Source organism: Curcuma longa, chromosome 16 (assembly GCF_044706935.1).
Source record: "Curcuma longa cultivar G26 ecotype Majalengka, Jawa Barat chromosome 16, ITB_CL_G26_1.1, whole genome shotgun sequence".
Taxonomy (NCBI): domain Eukaryota; kingdom Viridiplantae; phylum Streptophyta; class Magnoliopsida; order Zingiberales; family Zingiberaceae; genus Curcuma; species Curcuma longa.
This window is the reverse complement of record NC_133876.1, coordinates 6,247,171-6,263,880: the sequence shown is the minus strand read 5'-3', so window position 1 is coordinate 6,263,880 and position 16,710 is coordinate 6,247,171. Positions and strand designations below refer to the sequence as shown.

The window sequence follows — 16,710 nt, the reverse complement described above, 5'->3', positions numbered from 1 at the left end:
CCAACATGTGCAACCTGTTAAAAGAGCTCAATGAGGAAGATGATGGAAACTTGAAGCACACTTCAGAAAAAGGTTAAACTGGTATCGGAGAGTCCCGACAAACCACTTCGACACTCAATTTAGGGTTCTTCCAAAAAGATAGAGTATAGAAAGGAAGAAAGATAATAATAGAAGAGTTTAAAAAGTCGAACCAAAGATAAGAAATAGATACTTTAGAAACCGTTTTTAGGATTTATATAGCCGTCGAGAGAATATCTTTATGTCGACTAGAGAGATATCACTATGGAAGTGTACGAAGAGATCAAATCTAACGAGTGTTGATCGTTTTCATTTTGACATTACATGCAGAAAAAAGGATATTCAAGGGAATCAGATCTGACAACCTCATAACTGATCTTTTATTCTTATGCTGCCACATGTCTCAGGAATAGTCGCAACCTGTTCATGTACCCACAAAAGATAAAGATTCATACTTAGGATATGGAATGAGTCTGAGAGTGTGTGAACTTGGGACCCGAGATTGAGATGTCATCTGAGGCCGAGATAGTGAGGTGCTGAGATACTAAACTGCTAAGATGGCTGAGGTGTAGAAATGAGGTGCTGAGATGGACGAGGTGCCGAGTAGTCGAGTGTCTGAGAGGGCTGAGATGGTCGAGGTATCGAGTGGCCGAGTGTCTGAGAGGACTGAGGTGGCTGAGATGGTCGAGATGCCGAGAATGGTCGAGGTGTCGAAATAACCAAGATGATCGAGATGTTGAAATGACCGAGATGATCGAGGTGTCGAAATGACCAAGATGATCGAGGTGTCGAAATGACCAAGATGATCGAGGTGTCGAAATAATCAAGATGATCGAGGTGCCAAAATGAGGTGCTGAGATGGTGTGGGCAAAATTGGACTTGAGATCAAGATAGTCGAGACAGTATGGCGGAGATGGCAATCTGAGACTGAGCTCTTAGTCGATCTTGATCCGACTTTACTTCAAGTGAAACTATTTTCACTCAAGTCCATTTGACTAGAACTATCAAGTGAGTCTTAGATTTAACTTTCGCTTGACTCTTGACTTTCGTCCCAAAAAGAGCCACGTCGTGCATTGCCCTTGCATCAGTATGATTATATATTCACTAGAAATCTAGAATTAACGTTTGGGCACCAATCTGTTCCAACCCAAAAGAATTTAAGTGATAATTTTTTGATTCAAACATTGAAATCCAAATTCACCAAGCAACCAGGAGAATATGCACATAGCAGCAATTAATGGTCCTAAAGAACAAGCATTTTTCATTAAAAGAGATTGTTTCCTGAAAACTTAGGTTATATATGATTGGTATGGCATTTTCCAAGGTACTACAACAAATTTGCTATATAGATTGGGATTAGACTTTAGAGCAAATGCCACATTCAGAACCAAGCTAATTAATTTTATGCATGTGCTATATCAATAAATAATCTAAAGTTGCATCAGTGATAGATTAATTGGTTAGAAACACTGTCATACAATAAAAGAAATCCAGTCTCCAAGGGAGGTTTGTACCAATAGTTATAGAGCTGTCAAATAAATCAATTCAGTGTAGAGCGGACCAATCCATTAAAAACTCTTTATATAGCGAAGTACAGCAAACTGACCCACTAATTTGATGGGTTGAAAAATCTCTAATCCAGCCTAACCTAAAACAGATTACAAGTTAGACGGACCAACCCATGAGTCTATAAAAAAAATAAAAAATATATTAAAAATTTTAAGTTTGGATTATAATTTAAATTGATCAAGTTAAAATTTTTAAGCTTGAATTATAATTTAACAGATACATACTAATTTATTAAGTTTTTTACTTTAATTTTAAAATTTAAAATAAATTAATAAATTTTCTCAATCTGCGGGCTAACTCAAGTCTGCTACAAGCCAATCCACATGGGTTACGAACCTAGGTAGGTCAACCCATCTGAACTCATTTTAAAATAGATTGATAAAATTTCAACCCAACTCTTCTAAATTGCTTGGTGGGGCAAGTCAATCCGACGGGTCCAACTTAATTGACGGCTATAAATAGTTGTTTGGCCTTATGTTAAGGAGCACGGACATTATAAATAAGAGTATAAAAATGATGACGTAGGAGAAAAAGATGGAGAAAAAAATAAAATTTAAAGATAAATATTAAATGTGTTTTTAACTTTTAAAAGAATTTTTATAAAAAAATATCAATTACTAATAAATATTTTTAATTTATTAAATAATTGATCGATAAACTAAATATTGATAAATAAAAAAATAAAAATTATTTTTAAAAAATTATAAATTATCAATCAAATTTAACTTTGATAATAAAAAAATTAAAATTATTGATCAAATCTAATTTATCAAAAATAATTAATTATTAAAAAATTAAAATGTATATCAACTAATATTATAATATTTTATCATTCAATTTAAATAATATTTTTAATATTTTATTGATTAAATTTAATTTTATTTAGTTGATTAAAAATATTTATTAGGCAAATATATTATTTTTCAATAAATTATATTTGAAAATTTAGGATGCTTTTTTCTAATTTAATTAATAAAGAATACAATGATAACGTTAGTGTTGTGTGACTAGTGATCATAATTTTCAATGGTAAAAATAATTTTTTTACAATGCAATAAGTTATTCTTTTAAATTTTATTAATAAAATTAAATATCTTTAATAATATTTTATATAAATTTTTAAAAATTAATATTTATTTTTAAAAATATATATTAAAACCCTAATTATTTTCTGTCTAAGCAATAAAATTACTATTTGACCTTAAATAACATGTCAAAAATGCAACTTTCAAACTATCATTATAACCTTAAAATTCCTAAAAGCTTATATATGCTCTCTCATAATTGCACTTAGACCACTTTAGATTCATTAAATTTTTATTTTAATTTATTTTGATTGACTTCAATTAAGTAGGCAGTACTGACAGAGAAGTGAAACGACTAATATTTTTTAAAAAATTTTACTTTATTAAAACTATAAATTGGATATTTATGAAACTATATGTGCCTATTATATTATTTGAAATTATTAGTGGGTGATTTGAAAATTTTACTCGCCACGTGTCAAGTTGTATTGAAATCTAAAAAACGCTTCACTCTATTAATAAATCGTTTGTTAAAGAGAGGAAAAAAAACGGAAATTGCTTAATTGCGTCCTTTGGGCTTCCGAACCGAACCGCCGATGTCAAACCGGTCTCCGCCCTTCCAACACCCAAGCTATAAAGAATAAACGGCAATTCGCAGGGAGAAAGATTGCGAAGAGGAAGGTTAGGACGATAATGGCGGAAGAGGGAAAACCCGACACCCAGCTGTTCCAGCTTCTCTCTACCCTCCTCGAACAGGTCGTTCTCCCTCTCTCTCTCTCTCTCTGCTCGTCGAATTTCTTCTCTTTATAGGAAAACCATATGATCCAATCTTTGGATGAGTGTTTTTTGTTTGTTGGTTTTCAAGATTTTAACTTTTAAGTTCTAATGCCTTTTTCGGACCATATGTTTTCATTGGAATGCCTAATTTGTGTACAGATGTATGATTTAGTTCTTGGTTCGTTCATATGCCTGATCGATCATTTAGGGTTTAAATCGTTGCCTCTTCGCAGATAATTGGCATCATGTCCTGCTTCAATGTGAGATCATTGTCCGTAACAAAAATATATCTTTTGTTAGATCTTTTGGGCGATACTGAGTTTTCATGGGTCAACTTTTTGTTCTGTTAGAAAATTTCCCAACTAATGTTTAGCATTTCTGACCTAGTTGTTGTGTTGCGGATGAAAAATGAAACTAAAACCAAACAACTCGTTGCCCGCGGATTCTATACGAGACCCCTAAGGTTTCTATGTAAGCACCAATGGAGAAGATACTGGAATCTCGCTTTTAATGCTCCCTGGAAACGAAAGCTTACCTTGAGAAACCCTCATATCTACAAGCTTTACGGTCTTCCATAGTTGCTGCAAGCATCCAGGGCATTATCTAGGCTCCAGAATGCTCCCAAGGTGAGAAACTCGCAGCTTCTTGTTGTGCAACCAAAATCACCAAAAACCCTGTTGAAAACAATATGAAACAACCTTAAATTTGGATTCTGGGTGCTGGGTATTGTTGTGCTGCACTGCTCAGTGTCCTTGCCAGCCAGCAGTTTATACTCTTTTGGTGGATTGTTATTAGGAAATTTGTACTGCCTATTTAGAGCATCTATTTATGACATGGGTTCTATTTTCTGATGTGGATATGGTAATCTGATAAATCACAAATTGAAGAAGCTCGCCAATTCTTTTGAAGACATGTTTAGTTTGCATACCAACAGAGCATCAAGGATCTGTAACATCAACCTGTGCCGCCCTTGAGTCTCACCTAGTCCCTGCTCATCTATTGGTTGATCTATGGGTTTGGGTTTCTAATCATCTGATACTATCAGACTACCAGGTTTAAAGGAAGATGGAGCTGTGACACACTTTTTTGTAAAAGAGACATACATGTTTCTTGATACTGAATGATATTTGCTCAGCACAAGAAGATTTGCCAATCTAATTGCTCCTTGGAGGCAAAAAGCTTCTATCAAGTTATTGCTTTATGTAGTCTCACCGAAGCAATTAATTTCTTCTCTCATAGTATCTCAATCTAACAATTCGCATTCACCATGTAGCAAGGATGAAGAGACCTCTTTTTCTTTTCCTCTGCCACATTTTTAATGGAAAATGGGCCAAGAAGTTCTTTTGAATATGTTTTTCTATCTGATTATACTTTACTGGAAAAATTCTGAAGTCTGAATTGTGGTTGAGATTTTATGACCGCTGTTTCATCCCTTTAATACTTGGATTAGGTGCTCTCTGTGTTTCTAGCTGCAACTAGCCTGATGCTTCTATGTTTGTGCAAAAAGGGTATGGGAGGTTTTTCATACATGTAAGCCTTGTTTGTGGGGTAGAATAGAGAAGAGTGAAGATAATTGAGTTAACTTTGAAGGGAAATTAAATAGCGATGATAGAAATTGATAGAGAGAAAGAGGGAAGGGCTGAAAGAGATAAATTTCTCTTATTCTCCCTGGGTAGAAAGCAGGTACATAATGAAAATTATTGACTGCTCAGCAAATACTGATCGTGGATGTCGACTTGTCGGCTAATCTGCTCCTTTCCCACAATGTTTACCAGTTTTGGGAAAAAGAAAATGATCTCCAACTAAACAAGGATTTCCATTCTCACTTTTTTCTCTTCTTCCATTTGTCTTCAAAAGGAAACAGGGGCTACATCTCTTTAGTTCAGTGCTCACTTTGTCTTGCTATTTTCTTCGCTTCTCCGTCTACCTCAAAACAGACAGCTATTTGTACCTAAGACTCCATTGGATTATAATGAGTGATGGCTAAAGATTAGCTCCTCAATGTTTTGATTCCTATTCTTTCTCTGAATTATATTCAAACCTTTTTGGAAATACATAGAAACTGCCTCCTTTTCTGATTAAAAATAAAAATATCAAGAGGAAATACCATTAAACTTGTTATCGAAAATGATGCCAGAGAAACTGGGATGTCTGCATATATTGGACTGATGGATACATAATAGAAGTAATTTTAACTATAAACAAGGTTATTCCATATTCTGAAAAGCTGGCTTGTGATGTATAATAATTTTTAGACAGAAACACCAAACACACTGTATGTTTTCATATTTATTCTAATTATTTCATACTTGTTTCTTTAAAAGGAAAATTTAGTAATGTATTTTCCAAGCGACATTAATCAATTGTCTTCTTGTTGTATAGTTTTGGGCATTTATCCCTAATTTGCATTACAATATTGGAATTTGAATGAAACATGATATTTACATACCGGAATTAGAATGAGAAACTATGTATCATGGAAGTTAAAATTCAAACGCCATCTTACCTTTCCCTAGTCGCATTATGTTTTATCCTACTTCTATCTTATTCATTTTATTGTTATACTGGCCATTCTTAAAATTATGGGTTGCTTAAGTTCCGTTTAGTTGCTTCATGTATCTTGAAACAGCTTATTATATTTATGTTCGTCAAGAGGAATTGGTATGGTCATTTATTCAACATGGATCCCTTTTTGATAGTTCAGTAAGCCTCTTAGAGTAAGTTGATAAGTAGGTGGGTTTTCTCAAGAATATTTCTGATGCTAAGTAAAAAAAGAAACTATATATACCCATTGAGTTAGTCCATGGCTCGTGCTTGAGCAAGTCTAGTTGAGCATGTTCGTCCACATGAGGCAGTGTAAGAATTTATGAAGAATAGGTTGAGCACTTTCCTAATAGCGTATGGTTTTATTTTAAGTAATCAATCAATTTGAGTTTCCTTTATCTTCTTTTCCAGTTCAATTAATTGTGTTAATAAGTAATTATGGTTGCCCAAATCAAAAGAAAACTTTTACTAGAAACTGAAGTTGTGAGAAGTCAAGATAGCAACAAAAGTAGACATCAGAGTGAATCAATACACTTGAGTATTGCTAAAAATCCAACCTTATATAAAGTCCAGTGTTAGGATAAGGTCCATTCGAAATAGTGGGGATATATGGCTTCTTGTTATCGCTGTGTATCTTTGTCCAAATTATTGTCCCAAAGTTATGGTTGCTGTTGATCTTTTGGTAGGCATGTGGTAGTTCTAAATGATGGTACTCGATTGCATGGCTATTCAGGAATAACTTGAATACAAACCTATATATGACATGTAAACCTTTTTGTTTTTACCTATGACAACAACTCATTTCTTAGATTTTGCGAAATCATAGTCTAGGGTGCATAGCATGGTGTTTTGAGGCCGTGAAGCTTTTTTGTTTTTGCTCTTCCATGCTTGTTGATTAAAGTAAACATGTGCAGGTGGAATCCTTAAGCAACCAAGAAGAAGTTGAACTCCGAGCCAAAATTGAAGCGCTTGGTATTGAAGTCACCAAGGTCCCTCCTAAACCATCTACTAACCTTGATGAGGTATCTAAAGTCCACTACTTAGTTGTTCTGTTCATCCTTCTCGAATGCATGTATCACAGGATTTTCTATGTTAAATGTCTCTAGCTCCAAATAGCTGCGGAGTTGGACAAGCTCTCTGCGAAACTTGATGAAGTCGATCAGATGATATCGTCGACTATGGCTGCAGATCCTCAGGTCCAGTCTCTGCTTAGCAGCACAGCTGATGTTTGGATGCCTGTTATCACTGCAAATGCTGATGAAAGGCGAGCTTTCACAGTCAGTGATAGTGAGAACAGCCATGAGGGCTTTCAGAGTCAGTGACGGTGAGAAAAGCCATGAGGAGCGACCAGTTCTTTCCAGCCAATAAATATTTTTATGGTTTATGAAATAGGAAAAACATGTTTGTTAATTCTCGGTGATGTAATGATAAGCTTTAGTATGCAATTAGTATAAAGGTTGGATAAGAATTAACTACTGATAAAGTTGTACATATTGTAATGACATTGTGGAACATATTTAAGGAGGGTTTTTTAATGCGTCTCGTAAAAAGGTGCACTGATTGGAATAGTTATGATTTTTCTTTGTTTTTTTTTCAGGATATTTCGCATGATTTGGTATTACAAAATGGAATCAAAGAAATTAAGCAATTAAATAAATTTAATTAATAGAAAATGTTATTCCTGTAAGAACATCGTCCTATCAATTCCAACAACATCATTCCGTGAAGCCCCAGGAAGGAGATTTAGAACCCTCAACAAGCTTCACGGCGGTAGCAGCTAAATTCCTGCAACAATTAGCCTTCATTTTTATGTCTCCTTGTTCACCACCACCGCCGCCCCATCCTTCCGAGCGATGATCGCCGACGACGCCAATCCCAGGAACATACCATGCTCCACCACACCAGTGATCCTCAGAATATCATCGCTGATGCGACTGAGATCGCCATGTATTCCGTCCTCGAAGAACAAATCGACAATGTAGTTCTTGTTGTCGGTCACGAATGGCTCGAATTCGGCCCCTTTCTCAGAAAAGGCGCTGGCTTTGGCGTTCGCGGAGGCGGCCCTGAGCTTGAGGTCGAACCCGGGAACGCCGACGAAGAGATTCTGGAGGCGGCGGAGAGTTAGGGCCCAGCCGAAGGGGATGACCTCCACGGGGACGGCGAGGCGGCTGGCGCCGAGGCGGGACACGAGCTTGGATTCGTCGACTATGACGACGAAGCGGCGGCTGGCTGCCTCCACCATCTTCTCGCGGAGGAGGGATCCGCCGCGTCCCTTGACGAGGTTGAGGGCCGGGTCGACCTCGTCGGCTCCGTCGATGGAAAGGTCGACCACGGGGTGGGCGTTGAGGTCCGTGAGCGGAATGCCAGCGGCTGCGGCGCGAGCGGCGGCCCACTCGGAGGTGGGGACGCCGACGACGCCGCGGAGGACCCCTCGACGGAGGAGATCGCCGACGCGGTCGATGGCATGAGCGGCGGTGGAGCCGGTGCCGAGGCCGAGGACCATGCCGGATTGCACGAGCTCCACGGCTCGGTGGGCGGCGACGCGCTTGAGCTCGTCCTGGGAGGGCGTGGGGGCGGAGGGAGGAGGCGCCGCGGCGGCGAGGGGACGGTCGGCGTGGAGGAAGCGGCGCAGCGGGATCGCCATGTCGACCGTCGAAGAGCAAACGGCAGGTGTTTCGGATCAACTCTCTCGCTCGGATGGTTCAACGGGAGGCGGGAAGAAGAAGGCGTAGAACGAGAGGCGCGCCCGAGAGAAGATATATAGACATTTGTGCGGTGATACGATAACATTAATAAAACAGGATTACCGATTTCTTTACTAAGAGTGCGGCCCATACCGCGACGTGTTTGATTAATCATTGGCTATTTATTTGTGTCGTGTCTGGCGCAAACAGCTGATTATAAGGGACCACTAAATCGGAACGGAGTGGAGGCGAGACCACCGCCACGCGAAGCGGTGGAACCAGGGAACACGGCGGGACCTTTAGATCAACGATCGAGATTTTATGCACAAGTCATCTGACGGCTCCAGTGTGCGGGTGGAGAAGAGATGGTCAAAGACGGACGAGAGGGGCGCGGCGCGTGGGCGCCACAAAGATACGGAGGTTGAAGCACTATCTATATTGATGTACCCGATAAATTCACCACGCTACAAATGGAAAATGGTTAAGATGTACGGTTCATCTAGATGGGTAATTAAAACATGGGTAACATTATAAATTTGTCTCCAACGCCGCCCATGATATAAATGGTTGTTTTAGTTAATTCTTCCTTCGCGTTGAGTTATCCAAATCGCTTTGAACGTCGCGAGAAGATTTGGGTAGTTTGATGAAGCGGGAACGAAAGAAACATCTTGGAAAGGAGACGAAGGTTGGTATGGTCGCGAGGTGTCCTCATTTATTATATTGGATATTAAATATTTGATCGTGGCCAGGAAAGTCTAATCGTCCTCGGAACTCCTTTAGAGATTCCTCTACAGCATTATTAGCAATATCTTCAATATCTATACTCATTTCATCCTATATAAAAAAACAGAATATAGAAATACAAAATTCAATCCAAAATAGTAAACACTACAACACTCATCAAATATATCAAATGTTGGTACGTATTGTACTAAATATTTACTTAAAATACCTGATCCACGACTTCAGTCACATGGCGTTTACTCTTTCGCTTTGGGGGTGTAATAAAGTCCGGATGTTTCTTTTTTTTCATTCGATCTGTTCTTTTTTGAACAGTCTTCACAATAGATGATGTTGGGTTATATACAACTATCTCTTTTCCTTTTTCAGTATTTGTTGGCACTTTATCATCACCAGAAGAATCAGCCTCCACACCAACATGTTGCTCGGTATCACCTTCTTCAGCCATATGTGGGGCTTCCTCTTCGACCTCTATTTTTTTTCCTTTCAATATTTTAATCTCATCCTCGAGTCTTTTAATGTGATCCAACAATTTTGAATCACCCACTCGAGGAGGTTCAACCTGGAAATAGCTTTGTTAATTAAGCATGCTAATTACTTCAATAATAAACTCTTACTAAATATATTATTTTGGATTAAAAATTGTTACCTGACCAAACTTCTGAATATCATCAACAAGGACTTTTTCATCCTCGAATGGTATGATTGATATGATCTAAAGGTAAAAACAAATCAATTGTTAGTTCAATAACACATTTAAACCAAATTATACAATAAAGTTATTAAAAATTTCACCAACCTACCTTGTTTGGCCTAACAGATGAAATGATGGCCTCGGCACCTTTTGGATTAATGGGAATTTTGCTCTCTCCCCACTTGAATAATCGGGGAAAGCAACGCAAAACACGGGGCTGACCAAGCATAGGGACTCTTTCATAAACCCAACCCTATACAAATACAAAGATTAGCATTTACTCGCTCAACAAATAACATATATATGCTGAAAATAATACCATGAGTCCAACTATGCAACCTCCCATGTAGGTTTTCTCTTTTTTGCCCACTTTGTTGTGGCCAAGATGGTCTTCCATTTCAGCCACCAAAAATCTAAATGCTGCATCTCCCCAACCATACCCAAAAAAAGTCTCCAAATTGTCCAGGTATGGGAAGATAAAGCTAGGGGTACCAAAATTGCTAATAGGAAATATAACACAATTAAAAAGTAACAAAATAAAAAACCTAAAAAAATCATCTACTTCTGCTTCATTTTCTGCCAATGCAAATAACTTCTCTATGATGTCATTTCTCTTGAGACCTTTCATCCCCTTGAAATGTCGCTCACCAAAGTTGGAAGCCAATTTCAACTCTAGGTTTACCGGTTGCCCAACGCTAGGTAAACCTATCACTAGTGAGAACTCCCTAGAGGTGAATGGCACCATTATATTGCTTCCAAAACAGAAGCTGCATGTCTCTACTTCAAACCTTTTCAGCATTGTATAAACTCGAGATGTGCTTATAGAAAGCTTCTGAATATTCAACCAAGGTGCTAGAGGACTGTCCTTAATCTTCTTTAAATGTAGGTCACCCAGTTTCGGAACCAATTCTTCCATGACGGACATAAATTTTGATGGTGAACACCTTGTATAACCATCTTTTCCGCTTGTTCCAGCATCTCCTTCAGTAGCACGGGTAAGTTTTTTACTCTTCGTCATTTCTAAATCACAAAACACCACAATTAGCAACTAATTCAATAAATTGAATGAGTTTCATAGAATAATTGAATACTAAACCCTATAACCTAACAAATTTAGCTATGTCATTTCTAAATCACAAAACACCACAATTAGCAACGATTTCAATAAAGAGTTTCATAGAATAACTTAATAGTAAACCCTACAACCTAACAAATTAAGCTACTTAAGATAGTAAAGGTAAAAGGGGTTTGACGGGTTAGGGTTTAGGAAAAATAAAGAGTTTCATAGATTCAGCTATTAATAAAATGCGAGGAGCAGGGGCGAAGATCACAGCCGGCGAAGAGCAGGGGCGAAGAGCAGCCACAGGCGGCGAAAACCACAGGCGCGACGAGCACAGGGGCGAAGAGCACAGGGCGGCGAGCACAGGCCGGCGCCGAAAAGCACAGCCGCGACGAGCACAGGGGCGACGATCACAGGGGCGAAAGGCAGGCCGACGAGCACAGGGCGACGAGCACAAGGCGGCGGCGAAAAGCACAGGCGCGACGAGCACAGGGCCGAAGAGCACAGGGCGACGAGCAGCGGAGCTTCGGCAGGTTGGCCGCGCGATTTTAGGAGGGATTTTGAATCGAAGCCGGGATAAAGCTTCGGCGATTTTGGGAGAGCGGGATAAGCCACGGGAGAAACCTTCGCTGCCACGCTGGCACCCACGTCAGCGTCGCGGATGCGTCGCGGAGGAGGAGGCGCGCAGCAGAGAAAAATCCTATATATATAAAGGTTGATTTTTATACAAGTTGTCCATATATCTCTAACTCTTTTAAAGAGTATTTTGAATTTGCCTAAAAATATCATCATTGGTTATTCTTTATGTCTTGGTTGTTGGAACTTGTTTGAATTTATCATCGATAAATTGAATATCGTAATTCTTATTTCTATTTTCTTGTCTCTCCAAGATCGAGATAATAAATCTCTTCCCTATATTATAATTGAATAATTGAAGTTGAAAGCATTTGAGAATTGAAATTGAGAATAAAGAAGATGGTACAAAAATAATGAAATGAATACTAAATAGTAGCTATTAATAAAAAAAAAATCAAATAATCCTCCTCTTCTTCCCCCCAACAGATCCAAATTAATTTTACTATTTTCCTCTAACTTTTAAATCACACTAGTATAAACTGTAAAAATTATTTATTCTTCTTTCTTCTGACTATTAAAAATAATAATACAAACTATTGATTAATTATTAAATAATAAATTAACATATAAGAATATCAATGATTGCAATCTAAATATCTATATTCGACTCTTATTTGGGAGACCTGAATTAGAGCTCGGTGACCCTGATCAATAGGTAACCGATCCAACGACCCAGGTCAATGGGTAACTGGTCTATTGACCCGGTTACGGACCTGAGCCAGCTTAGGTCTCACCCTATAAATAACCTTTTTGATGACATTTGGAAGCACGAAACCTAGCAAAATATCTTAATTAATTCATTAAGGATCAAGACTACCATTATTTTAAAGAATAGAAGAAAAAGTCCTCTTGATCGAAAACTTTGCATGAATTGATGTTTTCAGATCTCAAGATCGAAAGGGAAAACCGATTCGCATTAGATTATTCGGTTAGCTTTCAGCAAGAAGGAAACAAGAAAAACAAATAACATAAGTGCATTATTTATGGCATCATAGCTTGCTTACACTAGCACAAAGTATCTCAAGTTTAAAAGAAAAGAAGAAAACCTTCTTACTATTACTACATTGATTATCAACTTTTTGAGAACATCTACTTCCTTATTTTTAGTCTATTCATCACCACATGAACTTTATCATAAATTTTATCGACCATCTTAAAGTAACAGTTTCTCCAATCTTTCTTGAATAGCAAGACGACAAACACACTCCACAATCCAACCAAAAATCCGAGTGCATGGCTGAGATAGACTAATAGCATTCGAGAGGCCATTCCATATTCTTCACTTGACGCATTGATCATGTTATTCCCCTCAGAGCAACTCTTGTTCATCAAGGCTCCACAAAGATAAGGATTGCCGCTATAAATGGATGCATCATCTAATGTTTGAAGTTGGTTCCCGAAGGGAATTTCGCCCGATAAGTTGTTATACGACAAGTTCAAGTGGCTTAGATAACTCAATTGCGACATACCTTGAGGAATACTCCCTGAAAAGTGATTAAGTGACAAATCTAGAGTCTCCAATGAAGTCATTCTTCCAATGTTATTTGGAATCTTGCCTCTGAAGTTGTTTCTCGATAAATTTAAAGTATAAAGCCCAGCAAGATTTCCTAACTCTTCAGGGATCTCGCCTGACAAATTATTGCTTGAAAGATCTATAGTCTTCACCAAATAAAGAATGCTAGAAAATATAAGTTGATCTCCTTTAGTAACCAAAGCTAGGCTTTCAACTCCTTCATAATCTCCACTTCCTATGAACATTGTGAAAAATGGAGGAAGTGGTCTCACCAATGTCGAAATCAATGCACTGAAATTGCCAAAAGAAGCCGGTATCGGCCCGGATAACTTATTGTCGGCGAGGTCAACAATTTGAAGATCCCTTAGTTGCCTAAGTTGTGGAGCAATATCACCATCAAACATATTCGAGCGCAATCGAAGAGCACGCAATTGTAACCAACTTTGCCCGATCCACACAGGAACACTTCCAGAGAATTTGTTATCACCGAGATCCACAATCAATAACTGACTGCAGTTTTGCAGTGAGGATGGAAGATGCCCACTTAGATTGTTATCATTCAAGTGCAAGAACTCAAGTTGAGTCAAATTGCCAATGGAGCTAGGAATTTCTCCCGAGAGCATATTGTTTCCCAAATGAATGAAGCTGAGCAGTGAGGCCTCCGGCCAACATCCAGGAATTTCTCCGAATATTCGGTTGTTCGATAAGTTGAACCGCTCGAGACGCATACAATTGCACACAGAAGAGGGAATTCTTCCATTGATAAGGTTGTGCGAGAGAATCAAGTAAGATAAATGTGGAGTGAATAAGGTCGATGGCAGTGGTCCTGAAAAGAAATTAAAAGATAAGTCCAACAGAGAGAGGCTTGGCGGGAAATGAGGAATTGGACCTTGGAGTAGATTTGAAGCGAGATTTAGATAATACAGTTTGGTCAAACTCTCCAAGGAAGTTGGTAAAGAACCGTTAATTCTGTTGCGGGAGAAGTCAACTGCTAAAATAGTGGAAGAAGAAGAGTTCCAAAACCAATCAGGCACGGTGTCCTCGATGCCTGTGTTGTACAAATTGATGCTCTTGATGGAGCGTTGTGAACGGAGCCAACCGGGAAATCTACCACCCAACACACATGAACTGAAGTCGACGACATGTAGTTGAAAAGGAGGGATCCAATCGTAGTCTATCGACAGGGTTAGGGAGGGGTTATCGAACAAGAACAAGCACTCTAATCTGGTCAGGTTGGAGATGTGGAACTCAGAAATGTTACCTCGGAGGGAATTAGCAGAGAGGTCTAGCTGAGCAAGATCGAGGAGCTTCCCGATCTCAACCGGTACTTGGCCGGAAAGTGAATTCAGGCCGAGGTAAACGTTCTTTAGAGTAGTCAGATTTCCTAACTCAGTCGGTATCGGGCCAGTAAGCGAACAATTAGCGAGGTTCAGTGTCGATAAGCTTGAAAGGTTCATAATCCCCATCGGCAAAGAATCTCCGAGAAAGTTGAAGCTCAGGTCGAGATTTGCTAGATGCTTCAGTTTCCATATTGAGTTACGTAGAGGGCCGAGAAGCGAGTTCAGAGAAAGGTCGAGGTTCACGAGGCTGATCAAGTTGCCGATTTCAGCCGGCAGTTGACCTTGAAGCTGCGAACTGCCAAGTTGAAGAGACAGGAGGCCAGTGAGATTCCACAGCCAGTTCGGGAAAGTGGACTGGAATCTGTTGAGACTGAGGTCGAGTGTGGTGAGAGAAGTGAGGTTGAGTTGGAAGTCAAGAGGAGGGACATCGAGGTTGCAGAGGAACAATTTCAGTTGTTGCAGGGCAGGCAGCGAGTTGATGGTCGCCACCCAACTGTAGGCGGCGGCGTTGAGGTTCACGCAGGACATGTCGAGATAGGTCAAAGAAGAAAGGCCCATGAGCCAGTCCAGGCTGCGATCGACTCTGGGACGGTCCCGGAGAAAAGAATTCGACTTCAGGTCGAGGTAGCGAAGGTTTGTCAGGTTGCCGAGATGAGGAGGAAGGTTTCCGGCGAAGTTGCACCAGCGCAGGTCGAGGACCCTCAGTTGGCGGAGGGAGCCGACGAACGCTGGGATGGGAGCGCCGCCCAAATCGTTGTAACTGAGATTCAAGCTTCGCAAAGCAGTTAAGGACGACAGCGATGGGTTCAGCAACTCACCCCTCAGAGCCGTGTCGCTCTCGCTGGTTTGCTCTGCATTCGGGTTCTGGAGGTTGAGCTCCGCCACCCGGACGTCGCCGGTTCTGTTGCGGCACACCACGCCGCTCCACGCGCAGCAGTCTGCTTGGGGCGTCCACGAAGGGAGGAGGGCGGAAGAGTTGAGGATCCCAGCTTTCAGCAGCAGGAGGGCGTCCCTCTCCGCCTGCGAGCACCCCTCGGAGACCACCACTTTTACTGCTTCCGTAGCACAGAAGGCATGGCTCGTGAGCCAGCAAAGCATGAAAAAGTAGCAGCGGCGGCGGTGGCGGCTGTGCTTCAGTGTGCTGCTCATGTTCTTCTGATGACGAAGCACATGCAGCTGAATCGGAGCGCAGGCCTTTTAACAGTGGGAGTCTCGTTGGTTTGTTTGGCTGCTGAGACGCCGTTCAGGTACAAGAGTCGCTGTGTGACGTTGCCTTGTTCTGCCGGGGAGCGATTTGTGTGCCGTGGGTGAAAGGTCATGTACGTAGGATATTGAAAAAATAGGCCAGAACTGAGAAGATCTAATGTAGTTAGGTAAATGATGTTGAGTTGATGAGCAGATAGTAGTGAGGCTGATGAGCTGATGTCCATGGTTTATTGAATTTCCTCTACAAGACAAGGAGAAAAGGTCCATAGTCTGCGTAACTCGGAGATCAGGTCACCATCATCTACCTCCAAGATTCCACAATCTACTACTTGTCAGAGAAATAATAAGACTGAAATCCAAAATAAGACCATTAATTTCTTGTTTACATCGCATTCATTTTCTCCTCTTCTTGAAGGCAAAGCAACCAAATCAATAACTCCAATTTGGAAGAACAAACATAAAACTTTCGTGGCAACACATTAATGAATAACGCACTTGGTCCCAATTGAATTGATGGCACAAGTGCTGATCGCTTGATCAAGTGGAGACCTGAAACAACAGAAAAGGCATACCATCCTTTCACAACTACAGTTGTTTCAAGTCCTAATTGAACTTGACAAGATCCCATTAGTAAAGAAACTTAGTGTTGGTTGGTCTAGTTATAAGCTAGCTAAATCTTAACTAAATCCGGAGGATTTCTTGCCAAAAGGTGGAACGAGTTTAACTATTTTAAAGGCAAGGCGCGTCTTCTCTCTGACTTTAAATATGATTCAATGGTTGGTGTTCAGTAGGGAATGAGTTGAATAGGGCTGGCTGCTCATTTCCCCAATCGACTTGTTCAGCTCGATTAGTCAACTGTCATCGCCTGATACGATTGACTTGATCACTATGTTCACTTCATCC

General features: G+C 39.9%; 3 protein-coding genes across 3 annotated transcripts; 1 reads left to right on the top strand and 2 right to left on the bottom strand.

Moving 5' to 3' along the window:
* The first annotated feature begins 3,205 nt into the window (after nucleotides 1-3,205).
* On the top strand, nucleotides 3,206-7,474 carry LOC141847766 (uncharacterized). The gene is made up of 3 exons (XM_074735849.1): nucleotides 3,206-3,368; nucleotides 6,848-6,955; nucleotides 7,040-7,474. The coding sequence occupies exons 1-3, from the start codon at nucleotides 3,306-3,308 to the stop codon at nucleotides 7,253-7,255; spliced, it is 387 nt and encodes a 128-aa protein (XP_074591950.1). The 5' UTR covers nucleotides 3,206-3,305; the 3' UTR covers nucleotides 7,256-7,474.
* A 99-nt stretch (nucleotides 7,475-7,573) lies between these two features.
* LOC141847764 (putative ribose-5-phosphate isomerase 2) lies at nucleotides 7,574-8,652 on the bottom strand. Its single transcript, XM_074735848.1, has one exon. The coding sequence runs from the start codon at nucleotides 8,575-8,577 to the stop codon at nucleotides 7,741-7,743; it is 837 nt and encodes a 278-aa protein (XP_074591949.1). The 5' UTR covers nucleotides 8,578-8,652; the 3' UTR covers nucleotides 7,574-7,740.
* A 4,066-nt stretch (nucleotides 8,653-12,718) lies between these two features.
* LOC141847879 (uncharacterized) lies at nucleotides 12,719-15,750 on the bottom strand. Its single transcript, XM_074735975.1, has one exon. It carries the CDS (start codon nucleotides 15,748-15,750, stop codon nucleotides 12,838-12,840), a length of 2,913 nt encoding a protein of 970 aa, XP_074592076.1. The 3' UTR covers nucleotides 12,719-12,837.
* Nucleotides 15,751-16,710: the final 960 nt, after the last annotated feature.

Bases quoted from the DNA above. Each gene is read 5' to 3' on its own strand.
- LOC141847766 (XM_074735849.1), top strand. From the start codon at position 3,306: ATGGCGGAAGAGGGAAAACCCGACACCCAGCTGTTCCAGCTTCTCTCT. The intron at 3,369-6,847 runs GTCGTTCTCCCT...AAACATGTGCAG, and splicing joins TCTCTACCCTCCTCGAACAG to GTGGAATCCTTAAGCAACCA. The intron at 6,956-7,039 runs GTATCTAAAGTC...AAATGTCTCTAG, and splicing joins CATCTACTAACCTTGATGAG to CTCCAAATAGCTGCGGAGTT.
- LOC141847764 (XM_074735848.1), bottom strand. From the start codon at position 8,577: ATGGCGATCCCGCTGCGCCGCTTCCTCCACGCCGACCGTCCCCTCGCC.
- LOC141847879 (XM_074735975.1), bottom strand. From the start codon at position 15,750: ATGAGCAGCACACTGAAGCACAGCCGCCACCGCCGCCGCTGCTACTTT.